The 19,571-nt window shown below is 52.4% G+C and overlaps 1 protein-coding gene across 1 annotated transcript in view; it reads left to right on the top strand.

The window, feature by feature from the left end:
• Positions 1–714: 714 nt before the first annotated feature.
• The window catches only part of TMPRSS9 (transmembrane serine protease 9), a 47,391-nt gene continuing 28,534 nt past the window's right edge, over positions 715–19,571 (top strand). Inside the window, 3 exon segments of the mRNA XM_032466034.1 lie at positions 715–759; positions 18,785–18,923; positions 18,925–18,949. Coding sequence (XP_032321925.1) covers positions 18,807–18,923; positions 18,925–18,949 — 142 coding nt within the window. The 5' untranslated portion in view covers positions 715–759; positions 18,785–18,806.

Raw genomic sequence — 19,571 nt, 5'->3', positions numbered from 1 at the left:
TCACAGTCTAAGGGATTAACAAATACTGTTCACAGCTGTGAGCACGTCTCACGCTCAATAAGCTGTCAGGAACGGGGAAACGGGGCCAAACATGCAAGAGGTCTTGGTACTAGCTTCACAAATTTGCCACGAATCTGGAAGTGCCCTAAAATTAAAAGTTCGTCTAGTAAGCTTTTGTGGCTATTCACAGAGCCCCAAGCTCGCTCTGGCCCTGAGTGTCTGCTCCCCCAGGTCCCAGGCACCCCTCCCCTGCCCTCTGTTCCCGGGCACCTGCCCGCGTGGGCTCACCTGCCCAGGCCATGCCCTCCACCTGGAACCCTAAGCCTCCGGCAGCTCCCAGGAAGCCCAAGGGTCCAGAGCCCACCTCCCCACGTGGCTGGCGGGGGAGCCTCCCGCCCACTCCCGTCTGCTGGCCCAGCCCTTTCACGCAGGGGTCATGTTCAGGAGACCCGCCTGGGCTCGCGCCCTGGCGCCCAGGACCGCCTGCACCCAGCCGTCCTTTCAGAGCCTCGCGGAGCCCCCACCGCAGCGGTGCCCGAGCTGAGAGCCGGCCAGGGTGAGGCTCAGGTGCTCGCGGTAAGGGGCGCAGTCGGGGCGGGCAAGGGGAGCTACGGGGGTGAGCGGGGCGGTGACGTCCCGGTGGGAGGAGGGCGGCGCCCCCACCTGGTGCCGCCCCCAGCCGCGCCCCGTCCCCGAGGCCGGCGCTCCGGGTCGTTCGCGGAGGGAGCGGGGCCGCGCTGCAGCCTCGGGCGGAGCGCGGTGAGTCCAGGGTCCCCCGAAGTGAGGCGGCAACCGTCTCCCCGCGCCTCGGTTCGCCGGGCCCGTGCGGGGCACGCACCGCGGTGTGTAGACGCCGCTGTCTCTACACCTGGACGGGCTGTGCGGCCACTCAGGGCTGTACAGGCGCGGCGGGGGTGGCCGCGCGGGGCCGCAGGGCTCCTCACCCCCGACGGCGCTTTCGCGCCTTCCCACCCGCGGCGGTGCCTCAGCGGGGGCCCTGGAGGCTTGGGGGGGGGGATTGCGGCAGGAAACGGCGGGCAAAGAGGAGGAGAAGGGTTCCGGGGACTCGGTCCGGGGCCCCTGGATTCTCTCCCTGTGGCGTCTCTCAGCCAGTCCCTTGCTTGCGAGTGAAACAAGTAAGGATTTGGGGGTAACAGTTTGCGGACGGGTGGCCACAAGGCCTGAAGTTGGGGTGAGGGTCGCATGCGGGCGGGGCTGGTAGGTTCGGTTCCTGCCACAGGCGGCCACCCCCACACCAGTTGCGGGGGCAGGCGGGTTATCCAGGCCCACTGCTCAGGAGTGTCTGAGTGGCCTCCCAGGGGTCCTCCGAGGTGGGGCCTTGGCCCGCCTGGCCGCTGACCCTCATCTCCTGGGGGTCACCGTGGGCTCCCAGACCCGGCGTGGTGTGTGTGAGATTGTGCGTGTGATTGTGTGGTCACGTACGTGGGGCTGCGTCTGACTGGGTGATTGATTGTATGTGGTTTGTGTCTAGCGTGTGACTGCGTGTGTGCTGGCACTGTGAGGGCCGTGTAGGATTTTGCGTGGTGTGCAGCCCTCCTGTCCTGCCAAACAAGGAGTCGGGTGTTGCCGCTAACCTGCCCCCACTGTGGGACGGGGCCGGGCGGACCCGCAGCCCATCCCCGATGAGGCCCACGTGATGCTGCAGGCACACTTGGCTTCTGAATGTTTGAGGTGTGGGGCTCCTGGCGTCTCCAGACGGAGGGGAGCCGGGCGGCCTGTCGCTAGGGCTGGGCACCAGACTTGGCACAGGCTGTGCAGAAAGCTCTGCTCCTGGTACCATGGCCGTCGGTGGCTGGGTGGAAGCCCCCGGAGGGACCCAGGGACGCAGAGACTGGACGCTCCCCAGCCGCCGCTGTGCAGTAAGTGTGTCCACCCTGGAGAAGGAGGTGGGAGCGGAAGCAGTGGATGGGAAGTTCTGGGCGTCTGTTCCCTTCTGTGCAGTAAAAGGAGAGAAAAACTGGTGGGGAGATGAGACAGCATGTGGGTCTGGCTGCGGGTGACTCTTACTGAGCCATGTGGCCAGCACACGGGGAGCTGGGGCCTGGATGCTGACCCCCGTCCCTTCGACTGCTTGCCAACTGTCTTCATGCCCTAGGGCAGCAAGGTTTAGAGCCCCTGGTCCCCATCCTGGTGGCTCACCTGCCTTACCTGGACAGCAGGGTCCTGGGGCAGCCATGCCCATTTCGTGATGGAGAACCACCATTAAGGTGGGGGAAGGTCCTGAATTCTAAGAACTCAGTGTGTGTGTGTGTGTGTGTGTAAGAGGGAGGAGGAGGTGAGGGGGAGGGAGACAGAGACACAGAGAGACATAGAGAGACATAGAGAGAGATGGACAGAAACAGAGACAGAGAGACAAAGGTAGAGAGAGAAAGAGGGAGAGAGACAGAGACACAGAGAGAGGGTGTAGCCTCCCCGGGCTGGCGGTGCCGGCCCCTCCCGGGGCCGCGGCGGGAGGGCTAAATTAACTAGCAGGTGTGAGCCGCACATGGCTGGCAGGGGACGGCAGGGGACGGCAGAGGCTCATCCCATCCCGTGAAAGTGGGAAAGGGGACATGGCTCTTGCCAGCTACTTGTTTTAACACACGTGGCTCTAAAATTGAGGCAGAGGAGAACCTATTCTGGGTCCTTGGCTCATATCTGCACCAGGCTTTGTTGTTTTTCCCGCTTTACCCTTGTTATTTAAGAAAAATGATTTCAGAATAATTTTCATCGCAAAGATGGTACAGAGGACCCCGCACACCCTTCACCCAGTGTTAAAATCTCGTGTAATCACAGCGCAGTGACCAAAACCAAGAAATTAATGCTGAAATGGACGTGAACACTCTCAGCCAACTTTTCCTGGATCCCCACTAGTGTCCTTTTTCTGTTCTGGGATCCAAACTGTGATTTCCTCCGCTGTGCTTAGAACCTGTATTACTTTTATGTTTTAATTAGGTTTATTTATTGATTTATTGAGATGGAGGTACTGGGGATTGGACCCAGGACCGCGTGCATAGCCAGCACCTGCTCCCCCACCCAGCACCTGTATGAATTTTAATTATACAAGTCGTGAGCTGATGGACGTTTCTGTTTTCTTTAATCTACACGTCTTCATCAGTCTTCCTGGGTATCATCCATGTTTATCCGCGTCGCGCTCAATGCTCCCCCACCGCCACCCCCAGGAGTTTTGACCCCTTTCCCCCCATGCATGTTAAAAAGCTACAAAAACACGAGATAGCATCAGTGCCAATGGTTTTCTCACAAACACCCCTTCCCATGAGCACCAACAAAAAGCCTGCAGACAGAAAGCGAGAGGGAAGAAAAAAACGGACCAAGCTTATTAAATTTCCGAAAGGCTTGCTGAGTGATTTATTTCAAAAAGTTGGGGCAATGGGGGAGGGATCTGAGCCTGAGGAGCGGGATGGGGGGTGGGCAGGAGAGGCTGCAGCGCGGACAAGAGCTGCCTGTTCCCTAGACCAGCGCTGGGGCCACGCAGGCAAAGAAGGAGGACCGAACGGCATGGAAAGCCGTGATCATCTTGGCTTAGTGGCAACAACAAAAAATTATGCAGAGAGGTGGGCAAAGAGCTGAGAGTGGGTAGGGGGAGATTTAGGAGCCCAGAGGGCAAGCTGAGGTGAAGCTTGGGGTTTTCCTGAAGCTGACAGTTGACTCTGCTTGGGAAAAAAGTGACCCTCGGGGCTGTACTGCTCCTTGGAGAGGCTGAACCACAGGTAAGATCAAATCAGCCATTAAAGGCAAGTGAGAAGTTCACGGCAGTGCTTGGTGGCCTGCAGGAGAGAATGAGGAGAGGGAGCAGATGGTCACTGAGAATAGTGTGCGGTTCCTGGGAGGGAGAGTGGGAAGCCACACAGAGAGGGCCTGGCGCCTGGAGTCTTGTGTGTTAGTTATCAGTTGCTGTGTAACAAATGATCACCAAAGTTAGCAGATGAACACCACCATTTATTATGCCAGTTTCTGTGGGTGAGACTCTGGGAGTGATCTGTCTGGGGGCTCTGACTGAGGGTCCCTCGTGAGTCTACAGATGAGACATCAGCCGAGGCTGCCTCTTCAGAAGGCCTGACGGGGGCAGGGGGTGCGCTTCCTGGGTGTCCCCATCCTGTGCTCCTCCCCGTGGGGCCACCCGCAGCGCTGCCTGAGCCTCCTTCCAGCAGGGCGGCGGCTCCACCGGAGCGGGCGGGCGAGGGGGCGCCTCTGTGCCATTTACAAGCTACGCAGATGTCTCACGCCGGCGCCAGGTACCTGCTCACTGGGAGTGGGTCGAGCCCAGCCCACGCCCTAGGGGAGGAGGGTTGGGCTCCCCCGAAGAGAAGAGCAGCAAAAAGCCCTGTAAGCTTCCTTTAAAAGCACTGCACCCCGCGGCCTTGGGCGCGTCCCCCAGCCCCGGGCACCTCTGCCTCCTCTTCCGCCGGGACACTGCCGGTCTCACGGGGGGCTGTGGCCCTGGGTCAAGTGCGGCGCCCGCCGCGCAGACCGCGCCTGCACTTGTTTTCACGGCAGGCGTTCTTCCCCGTGTATTTCCATCCTCCTGAGAAACAACGTCCCAGTTACAGTTACCAGACCGCACTTCCCTGGACCTGGGAGGTCAGGGTGTAGCGAGAGATAACCCATTCTCTCCGTGCACGCGGGGCTGGGTCTGCCTTCTCTCTGCCTCTCTCTGTGCCAGCTGCGTCTCCCAAAGGGAGGCTCCAGGCTCTGCTTCAGCAGAAACCGTCTTGCCTCGCCCTCCCGCGGATGCTCCTGGCATGGTTCAGGAGAAAAACCATTAAAGCGGGGGATGTGGAGCAGATGGCCTTGAGGGTATGGACAAGTGCAGCAGGCAGAAGCCACAGCAGGCGCCAAGGCCCTGAGGCAGGACTGTGTCTTGTGTGTTTGAGGAACAGGGAGGAGGCTGGTGTGGCTGGAGTGGAGGAGGGAAGGGGGGAGAAGTAGGAGCAGAGGACAGACAGCGAAGAGCAGGTGGGACCGGGCCACACGGGGCTTCTGGGGAGACCAGAATAGACACAGACTTGGCCTGACTCAGGTTTCAGCAGGTTCCCTGATGCTGCCGTGTTGGTGGATGAGGCCTGGGAGAAGCTCTGCTTAGCCCAGAGTAGAAACGGTGCAGGTGGTCCCATCCTACGTGCATCTTGAAGGAGGTGCTGGCAGTGTTTTCAGGCGGACTGGATGGGGGCTCTGAGAAAGGCATCGGGGATGACCCCCCCGGGGGTGTGGTCTGAGTGATCATAAAAGTGGACCTTCCATTTGAGACAGGGAAAACTGTGGGAGGAACAGATGTTTTTCGAGGTGAGGAGGCTGTCCATTTGCCGTGTGTTGGATCTGAGAGGTTACCACTGGATTGTGGTTACCATTCCAATCATCATCTCTTGGTCTCTGTCGGTGGGGAGTCTGGCCATGGCTCAGCCAGGTCCTCTGCTCAGGGTCTCACAAGGCTACACTCAGAGTGCTGGCTGGGCTGTGTTCTCATCTGAAGGCCAGGCTGGGGAAGGATCCACTTTTCAAATGCATGCAGGTTGCTGGCAGATGGCCAAGGGCCCAGCTGCTGGGCACCCTCAGCTCCTAGAAGTGCCTGCAGCTCCTCCCCACACAGGCTTCTCCAACATGCCCACCTATTCACCAAGCCCACTAGGAGGGTCTTTAGCCCCGGTCTACTAAGACGGGGTCTCTCATGATGTAATTTAATCACGATGGTGACATCCCATCACCTCCGCCACATCCTGCTGCTTAGAAACGCATTGCAAATCCCACCCACACTCAAGGGGAGGAGTCTACACAGGGGTGTGAACACCAGGAGATGGTGGAGGTCATTGGGGGTCACCTTACATCACCCAGGAGAAGGTTCCAGAAGCCAGCTGACCTTGAGTTGGGAATTCAGAAGACGCGTCTGGCCTGGGGATGCTGGGGATGTTGTTAAAACCACAGATTGTCACAGCCATAGAAAACAAATTATGGTTACCAAAGGGGAAGGGGGGAGGGATAAATTAGGAGTTTGGGATTAACAGACACACACTAATATAAAATAGGTTAAACAACAAGGACCTACTGCAGAGCACAGGGACTATATTCAATATCGTGTAATAACCTATAATGGAAAAGAATCTGAAGGAGAATATGTATGTATGCATGTATGTACACGTGTAACTGAATCACTTTGCTGTGCACCTGAAATGAACAACAGCGTAAATCAACAATACTTCAATTTAAAAAATTTAATTTGAAAAAAAACCATAGACGGGAGGAATCACAGGTACCTGTCTGCAGGTAGTCTGTGAAAATATTTATTTAGTCTTCTTTACGTGGTCTACTTTTTAAATCTAAAAACTTTTTTAAAAGGAAAACTTACTCGCTGATGTGCACAAACAGAAAACAAGAGAGGGGAACTGGAAAACAGAATAACTGGGGAGAAAGCCAAACAGTGCCATTCAATCGTGACTGTCCTCCAGGGCCCAGAGCAAGGTGAGGCCAGCGGGACACTCACCTTGGGCGCGGAGTTTAAGCGGGCGCCCAGCGCCTCGAGATCGAGAGAAGCAACTGTGCGGTGCAATCCTGGAAGTGCCAAGTGTGCGTGGAGGGACCCTCGGAAAGCAAAATGTCGGCCTTTTCAGCGAAGATGGCACCTGAGAGGGCCGAGGTCAGGAGAAGACGGTTCAGGCAGGTGCAGGGTTGGGTCCTGTCTTGATGTAAAATGTCTGTATTTGGTTGGTCATGGATTTTATTTTGCATTAATTTTGATTTTTTAAAAAGATGTTGCATGAAATACTATTGGTCTTGCGGGTGGAGGGTTTTGGTGCCCCCCTGAGGCCAGGGCCTCGTCACCCCGCCCCGCTTGGCCTGCTCCCCACCCCGGGCTCTGCCCCTGAGGTGCACTCCCTCTGGAAGCAGACCCTGGCAAGCGCGAGAGACCCTGGCATTGAGGAGGACGCATTGGCCCTAAACCGAGATTCTCTGTGGCACATAGGGAGGCTGGAAACAGACACCGCTCCTGCCTCATTCACTGTAACGGCTCAGTTTATGGGGTCCCCTTGCTGAACCCTTCCTGGGGAAACCCCCAAATGACTCCAGACCTTCCCTGTTATGTCAAGACAGACGAGAGGTAGGTTGACCAGGTGTCCCGATTTCCAGGTTAAAACTGGAGTCCTCGGTGACCTGGGGTGACTCGCTCCGTATCACCCCGTCACTGCCTAGCTGGGCTGAGAGTCCGGCGAGAGGTGGCGGCGGCATCTGTCACGCCGGAGGGGCGGCTGCCGCAGCTGTTCCCGGGCTCGGCTGGAGCCCTCAGCGCTGACCCCTCACAGCCCGGCTCTGTGGTCTCGTGCTTGGGCCACACGTTCTGCAATCCCTCCCTTTTCCGTCCCTCTGTCTGGGTGCCCACTTCAGACCTCAGGGCTGGCACGGATCCTTCTGGAAGCCTCTGCGGCGCATTCCCGGCAGCGGCAGCGGCCCCGCCGGCGGCTCTCCCCCGCTTCGCCGCTGCACAGTCATTGTGCAGGTCCGCCTGGGTGTTCTCAGGTGTCTCTGCAGCTCGGGCGGTAACCTATCCTCCTGCACTGCTCTCAGAAAAACCAGTGATGCCTCATCCTGTCCCGGGCACTCCCTCTGCCCGAGGTCGCTTCGCGGAGCCAGCAGTCGCCCCTTCTCTTTTCTCCTATTTCTCTTAATCGGCTATCTTCCCTCCTTCTGCTCTGCCTTTGTATTCCACCCCCGATCTTTGCAGAAAAAAAGAAAAATAAAGCAAACTCTAGAAGATATTGTCTCGTTGGAGATTAGGGGTGTGAAGGATCTTCTTGAACTTTCCATCCCTTTTCCTCTCCCTGAAGTAAGATACCTGCCTGCCCGAGCCAGGCTGTCTCCACTACATCTCAGTGAAAAGGGAGCGAGACGTCGAAAGAGGGGTTTGCTTTTTGTTCTACCCAACACCAAATAATTCCTTTGAGCTGACTTTTTTTTTAAACCCTAAGTGGACTTTACAGCTTTCTCAGAAGTTGATTTCAATGTACAAATATGGGTGTTTGGGGGAAAGTTGTGCTCCAAACGGACTTTATGACAGAAGACGGACAATTCACTGACGGTCAGTGCAGCCTTCAGCTTTTGTGCCTCAGCATTGGAAGGAAGGTAAAGCAACCCAGGGACGTTGCTACTTGGAGGGTTTGGATCAACTTTTTGCAAAGCTGATAGCACGCTCCCATTTCTGCTTTGGTAAGTGTCAGCTTTCCACTCAAACAAGAAGTGCCTTTCCTGCGCCCACTGTTTGCCAAGACTTTGCAGGGAGATGAGAGGAAGCAGCAGGTGCAGAAGAACCAGGTCTGTCCTTGAGGAGCTGATGAGGGTTTAGAAGTTTCTCTAAACTGGGTGCATCCATGTGGTACTTCATAAATCACTTCCCCAACCAGGGAGCTTGCCGCCTTCATGGTGTCACTGTTTCTTCTTGTTAAGTTATTGCACCAGCACCGAACGTTCCTGTTTCCTGTACCCATAGTCACAGGGCGCCATTTTCCGCTCCCAGCGCCCGAGCACAGGGGCTCTGATTTCCCCACGTCCTCGCCAACATTTGCTACTTTCTGTTTTTTGATGGTAGCCGTCCTGGTGGGTGTGAACCCTCTTTAACGCTTTTCCTGCAGGGCCGACTGCAAGATCAGAGGTCACGGTCTCCATGCAGGACTGCCCTCGCTTCTGACCCCAGTTGCAAGTTCAGGGAGGTTCTGTGTGAACCGTGGCCACCAAGTTCGTCTGTTGGGGTCCTGACCCCCAGCACCTCAGAAGGCCTCTATTTGGAAACAGGATCTTTGTGGCTGTAACTGAGTTTAATGAGGTCATTTTAGAGCTTTTATTCTGTTCCTATGACCTCAGTGTGTATTCAGCGCTTTCATATTAAAACATGCTAATTACTTTTCCCTGGAAAGGTTTTTATTTTTCCAGTAGCATTTTGGATCTGTTAGTTCTAAAAAATACCTTGTTTCTTATGAGTGTATTAAATATTTATTATTGAAAAATCCAAAAAGAAAATTTAAATGGGTTCATTCGTGTGGGCCCTAAACCAGTGCAACGGGTGTCTTTACTGAAACGGCACATTTGGACCCAGACGCTCACAGGGAAAGTGGGATGTGGCGATCGGGGCAGAGATGGGACGACATCAAAGATGGCCAGTGGCCCCCAGGAGCCAGGAGAGGGCCCGGGGCAGACCCCTCACGGCCCCGGGGGGCCCGGCCTGGCCGACCCCTGACCTCTGGCCTCGGGCCTAGAACTGGGAGGCAGCCAACGCCCGTTGTTTAAGGGGCCCGCGCGGTGGCCGCCCCAGGGAGCTAACGCCCCTGGCGTCCGACAGCTTGCTGGAAAGACTCAGAAGCCACGAGGAGCTGTCAGCGCCCAGGTACAAGATGAGCCGTAACAGGGAGAGGAATTGAGGTGACGGGCTGAGAGCAGCCGAAGGGACAGACTCCCAGGCAGAGCCCAGCTGTCTGAGTCCCTTCGGGGGACTGACTGGCGGCTGATAGACAGCAGACATCTATTTGTCACAGTTCTGGGAGCTGGAAACCCAAGGTCAAGGCAGTGACAGGCCCATGTCGGAGGAGGGCTTCGCCTCCTGGTTGCAGACAGCTGCCTCCTCACTGCGTCCTCACTGCGTCCTCACATGCTGGGCGGGCCCCAGGAGCTCTCTGGGGTCTGGGGGCTCTCTCTCTTTTAAAAAATCTATTGAAATTATTTCTCTTTCAGTATTTGGGGGGGGGGTAATTAGGTGTTTATTTACTTGTATATTTATGTATTTATTTTAATTGAGATCCTGGGGATTGAACCTTGTGCATGCTAAGCACGTGCTCGATCTCCGAGCTGTACCCTCTGCACCTGGCGTCTCTTTATAAGGGCACTGATCCCATTCCTGGGAGCCCCATCCTCATGACCTAATCACCCCAAAGGCCCCCACCTCCTCATACCATGACATGGCAGGGTTAGGGTTTCAATATATGCATTTGGAGGGGACACAAACTAATCCACAGAACCAGGAGAATCACCAAACATGAAGTTCTGACGTCCCCTCCCCGTGCAGTCAGGGCGCGCGCGTTACGCTCCTGGCGTTGACGAAGGACAGCACACATGCGGTACTGCCAGTCAGGGCAGCTCCCCAAGCTTCAGGGCGCGCGCTTTCCCTGGGCATGACTGATTCGCGGACTGACTCTTTGCCCACGTGGCTGACCTCCGCCTTTCAGAGATCTCTTCCGAGAACCAGAGGCAAAGGCCAAAGTTCCGACCGCACATCTCCAGGAAGAGATGTCTCCGCCTCCTTGAGTCCCCGCCCCTTCCCCTTCCTGATGGGTTTGCCTTCTCAGATGCGTCTTAAGGAAGGACTGAGAGGCAAGAAAGCAGGCGTGATGGCCATGAGTTCTCCTGGGCCGTTGGTGCACTGATGGGGTTTACTTGGGGCAGAAAAAGCCGAAACGTGGACTCCTCTCCCGGGGATGCCAGGATCCCGGCAGGGGACCTCCGTGCAGGGAATGCCGTTGTGCTGGGCGGGGCAGAGGCTGCTTCCCACAGAGGGTCAAGTCCCCAGTGACTGCGGCACTGAAATCAGCACCTGGCCGCCGGCCGACTTGATGTAACGGTGGTGGTGCTGACCGGGCCTCCAGCCGTAAGGTCTGCTTTGGCTGCGTCCAGCATTTTGACCTGAAGCACATTCACTGTCACTCAGTGCTAAATATTTTATTAATTTAGCTATAAATTCTTCTTGGAATTATTAATTCACTGGAAGTGATTTTAGATTTTCGTTCATGATTTTCTTGTTATTCCTAGCAACTGGATTTTATAGTAGGGTGGCGAGAGAAGTGGTCTGACGTAGACTTTCTGGGGTTTGTTGAGATTCGCTTTGTGGCTACATCGATAATTTTTGTAAATACTCCATGTGTGCCTGAGAAAGTATGTTTGTTCTCTAATGCCAGGAATATGTAGGTCCATTAAACAAACTGGTCCAGTGTCAGATTTCGCTGTTTGGTACATATGAGTTCAGAATTTTTCTCTCTCTCATATTGTGTTTTTGCTGTTTACAAGAGACCACTTAAAACATGTGACGGCTTAAAAAAAGTCTAACTGACGAATTCTGCCTTCTACCTTGTAACTTCAGTACGTTTACATTTTTCTTTCTCTTTTTCTTCTTCCTCCCCTTTTCCTGCTTCTGTATTTTTTTTTCACTCTACTTTTGGGAAGTTAGCCATTTTAGTTCTATTATTAAAGTTACACTTAAAATGTTATCACGCACACTTCACTTAACAAACTCTGGAATTTTTTCCCTGAACCTTAACATCTTTTGACTGTCATCAACCCATCCACCTTGTGTGTTAGTTCAGCCTTGGTTTTTGTACGCCCCAAGTTGGCCATTATTATTATTTTATGTACTTCGTGCTTCTTAGATGTTCCCACACTGTCTACCAGTTTCTAGTCTCACGGTGATTCTCGTTTTTCACATCTTTCCTCTGAATTCAGTTTTATTCTTCCCCAGATACATCCTTAGCTTTTTCAGTGAAGGTCTGTTAGTGGTCAGGCTTCTCAGTCTCTTCCTGGAAACGTCTATATTTCATTCTCTTCCTTGACGAAGTGGATTTAAGGGTATAATTGTTGATTAATGTATTTCCTTTCAGCAATTTGAAGACATTGTTCCCTCACTTTTGGTTTCTCTTGTTTCTGATGAGAAATCTGCTCTCACTCTTCCTCACCCTTCCTTTGTAGATCATCCGTCTTTTCTTTCCGGTTACTTCTATAGTCTTTTCTTTGTTTTTATTCTGTAGGTCATGGTGCTTTTCAAATCTGAGGGTGCATATCTTTCAACAACTATAGAAAATTCTCAGTTAGTCTCTCTGATAATACCGCCTCTCTCCTTTGTCTAGTCTCTCCTTCTGGAGCCCCATGTGAGGCCCACGATGGCACCTTCCACTCTTTCTGGGCCCTGTGGCTGTTACCCTCTGCCACGGGGTCTCCATCTTTACTTCTCTTCTCGCATTCTGGGGAACAGATCTACCTTTGGAGTCATTTATTCTTTACTGACCTGTATCTGTTTTTTATCCCCTCTACTGAGAACTTAATCCTAATGACTATAGTTTTCACTGCTAGAACTTCTGCTTTTAAGTTTTACCTATTTTTTTCATGATGCCATTTGTCATATTTTCCATTATTTTATGTCTGAAGGGATTTTAAGCGTGCTTGTTTTATAACCTTGGGTGGTTCCTTTCCTGAACATCTTCAGTGCCTAGTACTGCCTTTCTGTGTCTGCTGCTCTTGCTGGTGGTGGTTTTTCCCCTAGTGTGTTTTGTAATTTCAGATTGTGAGCCCATCCTGTGCATGCTGTTATCCATGGGAATCCTGCAGAAGCTGGCCTGAGTGTGTGTCTCTCTTGAAAGGTTTTGTTTTACTTTGTTTTTCTACACTTCACCCATTGGATTTGACTGCTTACAAGTAGAGGAGTCACTGGGTTTTCCTGGTGAAAGTTCACTGTGACTCTTGTGTGGATAATGGAGTGGAGGGTCTAAGTTGTTGCAATAATTCAGATTCGAGGTGGTGGCGACTTGTGCTAGGCAAGTGTGGATAAAAACAAATGATGGATCCTGACCAAGAGTCAGCACACTATACCCACAGGATAACTCCTGCCCATTGCCTGCTTTTGTAAAGAACATTTTATGGAAACACAGCAATACCCAGTTTTCACATGTGCCCAGAGCTGCTTTCATGACGTCATAGCAGGGTTGAATACTTACAATGTACACTGTGGGACTACAAAGATGAAAAGATTTATTCTGTGGGCCTTTGCAGGAAAAGTTTAGTGACCTCTGTTGTAGAGAAATTCAGGATATAGAATCTGCAGGACTTGGTGATGAGGCTTGATGGGAGGAAGTACAGTCGTCCCTCAGTATCCCAGGGGAATTGGTTCTAGAACCCCCAACAGATACCAAACCCCACAGATGCTCAAGTCCCTTATATAAAGTGACTTAGTATTTGCATATAATCTACACACATCCTCCCATACACTTCAGATCATCTCTGGATGACTTAATGTCAGTGTACCATGGCGTAAGTGCTCTGTGAGTAGTTGGCTGGCATGTGGAAATTTCAAGTTTTGCTTTGGGGAACTCTCTGGGATTTTTTTCCTGAATATTTTCTATCAGCTGTTGGTTAAAGTTGGGGAGGGTCAAGTGCATGTGAGAACTCAGGGTTGGGCAACTGTGTGAATGAGAGAAGTTTTGGAGAAAGAAAATTCATTTCATTTTGGACAGATTATGTTTAGATGTTGCCTATGGGGTGACAACTGTCCCTGTTTGCCAGGAATTGAGGAGTTTCCTGAGATGTGGGATTTTTGTGGCTAAAACAGAGAAAGCCCCATGAAAACTGAGACAGTTGGTCACTGTAGGTGTTGGCAGGATATCGAGAAAGAGAGTCAAGATGGGAGTTGTAAATGCTTTCTAAATTTGCTTGAAACTAAACAGCTCTCCAGTGCTGAGAGCAGCCACTGGCCGACAGCCAACGAGGAAATGGGACCTCAGCGCTACAACCACAAGTAAGAAAATTCCACCAGCAACAGGGAGCTTGGAAGTGGATCCCTCTCCAGTTGAGACTCTGGGTGAGAATGCAGCCCTGCTAACACCTTGCTCACAACCAAGTGAGACTCTGAGCAGAGGACCCCACTAAAACATGTCAGAATCTTGACCCACAGAAACTGCGAAATAATGAATGTCTGTTGTTTTAAGCAATGGCACCTGTGGTGATTTGTTACGCAGCAGTAGCTGACTGACATACTTCCTCTGTGATGGCCTTTACTTACTCTCTCCTGCCGCAGAGCTTTTACATAATTTGTTCTTACTGTGTGGACATCTGTTGCTTCCACTGGCCACTTAGTGGATTCCTGTTTATCCTTCAGAACTCAGACAACTCGCCCCTCTGTCAGGGAGCCCCCCTGGCCCCTAGTCTAGCTCAAAGCTTCCTTTTCACAGAGACTCAAAGCCCCATGTCTGTATCTCTATTTCCAGCCTTTATTGTAGCTACAATTTTAATTTACCTGGGTCTCTGTCACTAAGATTTATGCTCTATGAGCTGAGAATCACATCTGTCTCATTCAGGGCTGGGTACCCAGCACAGAGCAGCCAGGCCTGGCCCGTCATAAATATCAGGTTGATAGAAACTGAATGAATAGTGCTTCTATATTTGATGCTAAATAGCAGTAGGGCCCCTTCTGTGCTCGAATGATGGTGATGACAAGACAATTTAGAGAACACAGGAATCCTTAGAAAACCTGCAGGGTCGGGGGTGGCAGGGGCATCTGGGGTTGAATGAACTTAGTGTGTGTGTTTGTAGGAGGGGGAACGTCAGTGAGCTCATACACTAAATTTGAGTTTCCAGCCCTAATCACAGAAGTGAATCTTGGTGTCTTTGTCCTTAAAACATTTCATCAAGTGATTCTTAGCGGTTTTCTGGCTCCTCAGAAGGCAATTCAGCTCAAGTGTAAGAATAAAGGGGTGAGTGTTGTGCGGCCTCACTCCCCACCACCCCAGCACAGCTCTCCTTTCTCACCGGCTCTGGTTGGTGGCTGTGAGGTGCAGGGTGGCTTTTCCCAGCAGGGACATACTACCTTGAAAGGATGAGGCATTCTGGCTGGGCCCTAGCATGGGGTTCCAGATTTAACAATAAACATATAGCATGCTCAGATAAATTTGAATTTCAGACAAATAACAAATATCTTTTTTTTTTCGTACAATTATGTCCCAAATTTTGCACAAGACATATTAGGGACTGTAGGAGTCAGATTTCTCCAGAGAAATAGAACCAATAGAATGGAGAGAGACAGACAGACAGTTAGACAGAGACAGAGATTTTAAGGAATTGACTCACAATTGTGGGAGCTGACAAATCTGAAACCTGCAGCTCAGGCTGGAGACCCAGGGAAAAGTTGATGTTGCCACTCCAGTCCAGAGGCCATCTGGAGGCAGAATTCTCTCTTCTTTGGAGGGACTGTGGTCTTTTGTCTTAAGGTATTCAACTGATTAGATGTGGCCCACCCACACTACAGAGGCTTATTCGCTTTACTCAACATCAACTAATTTAAATGTTAATTACATTTCCACAGCAACGTCTAGAATAATGTTTCTACCACCATGACCAGCCCCATGGACACAAAATCAACCATCACGGGGTTGTTTGTCTTGTTCACCTGAAATTGAAGTTTCCTGTCCTTTATCTGATATCCAAACCAGCTGCTCATCTGTCCCAACCTCAAAAAACAGCTCCACTCCCTCCAGAGAAGCACTTTACCAAGTGGGCACCTTCATGGACCCCTGTCAGGGGAATAGAATGGGATGGCTCCCCGACTTCTTTCTCTGAGGTGTTCTAGTGGGGAAGAGCATGTCAGAGGCCAGGTGTGAATCGTTCTCCACCCACATGGTGGAGGCAGCATCCTGGGGAAGCAGAGGCGGAGGGGAGGTAATGAGATCCACCTCTGCATAGACCGAAGGTGATTCATCCCCCTCCGGAGAAAAAGCTTCTCTGCAGGCTGCAGACATGCTGGCTTTGGAACGAAGGTCTGTTCAGGTCCCATGAATGTGAGGGAATTACCTGGTCGGGGCGCTGGGTACAGCTTAACACATTCAAGCCTCTTGTGGTTGCAAGTGGCAGAAACCAACTGCCTTAAGTGGATTTGTTGGCTCTTGACATGGAGACATTTCAGAGGCAAAAGTGTCAGAGTTCAGCCTGTCACCACCTCTCAGCTCTGCTCTCTTGGAGCTGAGGTCCTGGACTCTGGAGGGGAGGCAAAAATCAACTGGATGGCAGGCATTGCATTCTACCCATTTGACAGAGGAAGACACTAGAGGCCAAAGAAGTTAAGTCACATGGATCTTCTTACCCTGAATCCCTCCTAATAAGAGATTTTTAAAAAGTGGCATTAACTGTTATAATAGAGAATCAGCCTAATGCTCACATTTTGCAGACTTATAAAAATGGAGCCAACAGTTGATGTTTAAATAGCATTTGATGGATGAAGTGGTGTTCTGTTCACTTTCTAAGCTGCAAAACATTATCAGCACATGCTTGGTGGCTTAATCAAAGCGCACCTGTGACCTCTCAGTGTCTGTGGGTCAGGAGCCTGGGCACAGCTTTGCTGGGTCTGCAGGTTCTCCGACAAGACGACAGTCAAGGTGTCACCCAAGTCTGCCATCTCATCTGGAGTCTCCCAGCTGGAGAAGGATCCACTTCCCAGCCCACAAGGTTGTGGGGAGAATTCAGTTCCTTGCGGCTTGCAGGACTGAGGGCCTCAGCATCTTGCTGGCTGTCGGTCAGAGGTCAGCCTCAGCTCTCTGTGTGGAGCTCCCCAACAGGACCGTTGGTCCGCGCCAGTGGAAGAGGGCTCCCAACAAGATGGGCCTTCTTATCTGATGTAATGTAGCCCTGCACGGGTAATCACCTTGCCCTAAGCTCTCCATCAGGAGCGAGCTGCAGGCTCGCTCACACATGGGGGAGGCGGGGAGAGGGGTGACCGTGGAGGCAGGCTGTGGCCGCCATCTTGGATCCTGTCTGGTTCCATCTCTCGGGTTGTGCCCACCTTACCGCGCTGCAGTGTTCTGTGGGCCTCCCTGGGCTGAGTCCACTGTGCCAAAGAGAGTGAGCCAACAGCAGAAGGAGAGGCCACTTTGCCAGCAGCTGCATTTTGATGTCTGGTCAGACACTGGCATTCATATTTGTAAATCCTGCTTCTCATCAAAGTGTTCGTGGTAACTTACCAGCTGGGAATGGCCTTGTGCAAAGATGGGCAAATGTTTCTAAAGGGCCAGAGAGTAACTATGCTCAGCTTTGCAGGCCAACTCGGTCTCTGTCTTGACTGCCCAACCCCACCGCTGCATCGCAAAGGCAGCCAGAGATAGTACGTGCCCTGGGGCCTCTCAGACTCGGCACCGCTGATGTCTTGGGCTGCAGTGTCCTCTGTGGGGGTGTCCTGGGCACTGTGGGGTGTGAGCAGCCTCCCTGGCCCCACCCACTCCATGCCAGAGCGTCCCCCAGTCATGACAACCCAGAATGTCTCCAGGCATCACCACACATCACCATAGGGGGCAAAATTGCTCCCAGTTGAGAACCACTGATGTCATCGGATGAGCATATCTGTGTTACAATAAAAGTTTATTTATAAAATCAAGGCGTGGGGCCAGCTGACCCCAGACTAGACATTTACCTTTAAAATGAGGTCAGTGCACACTAGGACCAGGATCGTCTTTACCCTTGTTGTGATTCTGTGTTGCTAACTTTATTTGTAGTCACAGGTGAGTCTGCTGAAAAACGGTGAACCTTTTAGAAAGCGTAGGGAGAGGTCGCTGACCACAGTGAATTTAGAGAATGGTCTGACTGTGTTCTATCAACCAACTACGTGGGAAATCCAGCCCAGTGCTGGTGACTAGTCCACAGGCTTCATTCCTTCCACACACATCTGGGCGTCTTGTGGGTGTTCTGTGCTGAGGATCCTCTGGGGGGGTGAACGGATGTGGGATCCCAGAGGAGAGCTGGTCGCAGAGAGGACGCTCCAGGAATGTGACAGAGGAGGGTCAGTAACGGGTGCAAGAAGTCAGGAGAGCTTCCCAGAGGAGGGGCCCTACACCCAGACCAAGGGTGGAGGCCACGCAGTGTAAGAGGAGGCTGCTGGCGACTCCATTGGTGATGGAGGGGTGGACAGTGGGGCCTGGTGGTGGTGGGGATTCCACCAGATACCCCCTACGTCGCTCCAGTGTAACCATGAGAAAAACACCAGACAAACCTCTGGAGAGAGACATTCCACGAAGTCTCAAGACTGCCTGGGGCAGCACGAAGTCTGAGAAACAGTCACAGCCTAGAAGGGTCACAAGGAGATGTGACAACTGAGTGTCACATGGGGTCCTCGAGGAGATCCTGGTGCAGAAAAGCACACTGGGGGAAACAGAAAATCTGAATACACTGTGGACTTTGGTTAGCAGCAGTGGGTCAGTGCTGGCTTATCAGCTGTGACACGTGTCCCAGACCAGGACACGGGGTCTGGCTGCAGGGTGTGTGGTCCCAGTCCCCTCAAGCTGCCATGACAAACATGACCGACGGGCTGGAACGTCACACACTGATTTTCTCACACTTCCCGAGGCTGGCAGTCCCAGATCAGGGTGTCGGCAGTGTCGGCTTCTGGTGAGGGTTCTCTTCCTGGCTTGCAGACGGCTGCCTGTGGAGGGAACATGGCGCCCTATTATACACAGCACTCTGAGCTCCAGAACTGTACGGTAATAAGTGTGGATTCCTGTAAGCCACGGGTTTTGTGGTGACCTGTTACAGCAACTGCAAGAAACTCATCCACAGTCTTCCCAGCGAGGGACCCACGGCACATGGCAGCCTAGGCAGCACTCACGTCAAATCCTCAAATCCGTTCTTTTTTTAAATTGAAGTATAGTCAGTTACAACGTGTCAGTTACAACGTGTGTCTGGTGCGCAGCACAATGTCTCAGTCATACGTATACATACCTGTATTCGTTTTCATGTTCTTTTTCATTACAGGTTACTACAAGATACTGAATATAGGTACCTGTGCTCTACAGAAGTTTGTTTTTTTTTTTTAATCTACTTCTATATATAATAGTTAATATTCTGGTTTTTATGACTGTTTTGCGTGGAGCCCCTGACATCTAAGGTGCTGTGGACGGCGGTCATGTCAGCACAAGTAAAACCCTTGCTCAGGGAAAGAGAAATGCCTCCCCCCGCCCTGACCTTGTTTCTCTGTCTCTTTTGCGCTGGCGTCCAGGTTGCTGTCACATCTGGGACCCATGGAACCTGCCACCGGGGACTTAGAACTGGTGCCCGGGGCCTCCAAGGATGTCCTGGCTGCGGATACCCCGTGCTGCCGGGTGGTCCTCGTGTCTGTGGTGGCCACCAGCATCGTCAGTCGTCACCCTGGGAGTCCTTGTGGGTGAGTGGCCATGGGCTTGCACGGGTCCACATACCAGGGGAGTGGCACAGAGATGCCCAGGAGGAGCTCAGCAGTGTCCCAGAGCCAAAGGGCTGAGCATGCAGGCCACAGGAGGCCACCCAAGAGGAAGGCCAGCAGGCTGGGTGCTGGGCGTGGCTGCACTCAGTTCTGGGCTGGGTGGGGATGCCTGGGCCTGGAGGCCGTGCCTGCGTGTTTCAGATTTCCCACTGACGGGGTTCTTCAGGGAAGACACATGGCCACGGTGAAATGGAGATCAATAGGGAAGTGAACTTTTTAAGAAACTCTTGAGAAATCTGAAAAATCTCTGAAAGTATAAAAAGTGAACAGTCGTTGATGTCCTCCGTCCCAGTTGACAAGGGCTCCCATTTCATATTTGCTCCCAGTGTGTGTTCATATTGTTCACAGTGAAATGTGCAAAATGATGACCCATCGTGAACCATGTGGAGCTGCCATTAGAAAAACAAAGGAAGTTCTTTAAAAAAAATGTGTTTTTCTTCTTTAATAGAAGTACCAGGGATTGAACCCAGGGCCTTGTGCATACCAAGCACGCGCTCTACCACTGAGCTATACCCTCCCCCCGAGGAAGTGCCTGTTATATTCT

The sequence above is a fragment of the Camelus ferus genome, chromosome 22, assembly GCF_009834535.1.
Source record: "Camelus ferus isolate YT-003-E chromosome 22, BCGSAC_Cfer_1.0, whole genome shotgun sequence".
Taxonomy (NCBI): domain Eukaryota; kingdom Metazoa; phylum Chordata; class Mammalia; order Artiodactyla; family Camelidae; genus Camelus; species Camelus ferus.
This window is presented reverse-complemented; position numbering and strand designations above follow the sequence as displayed.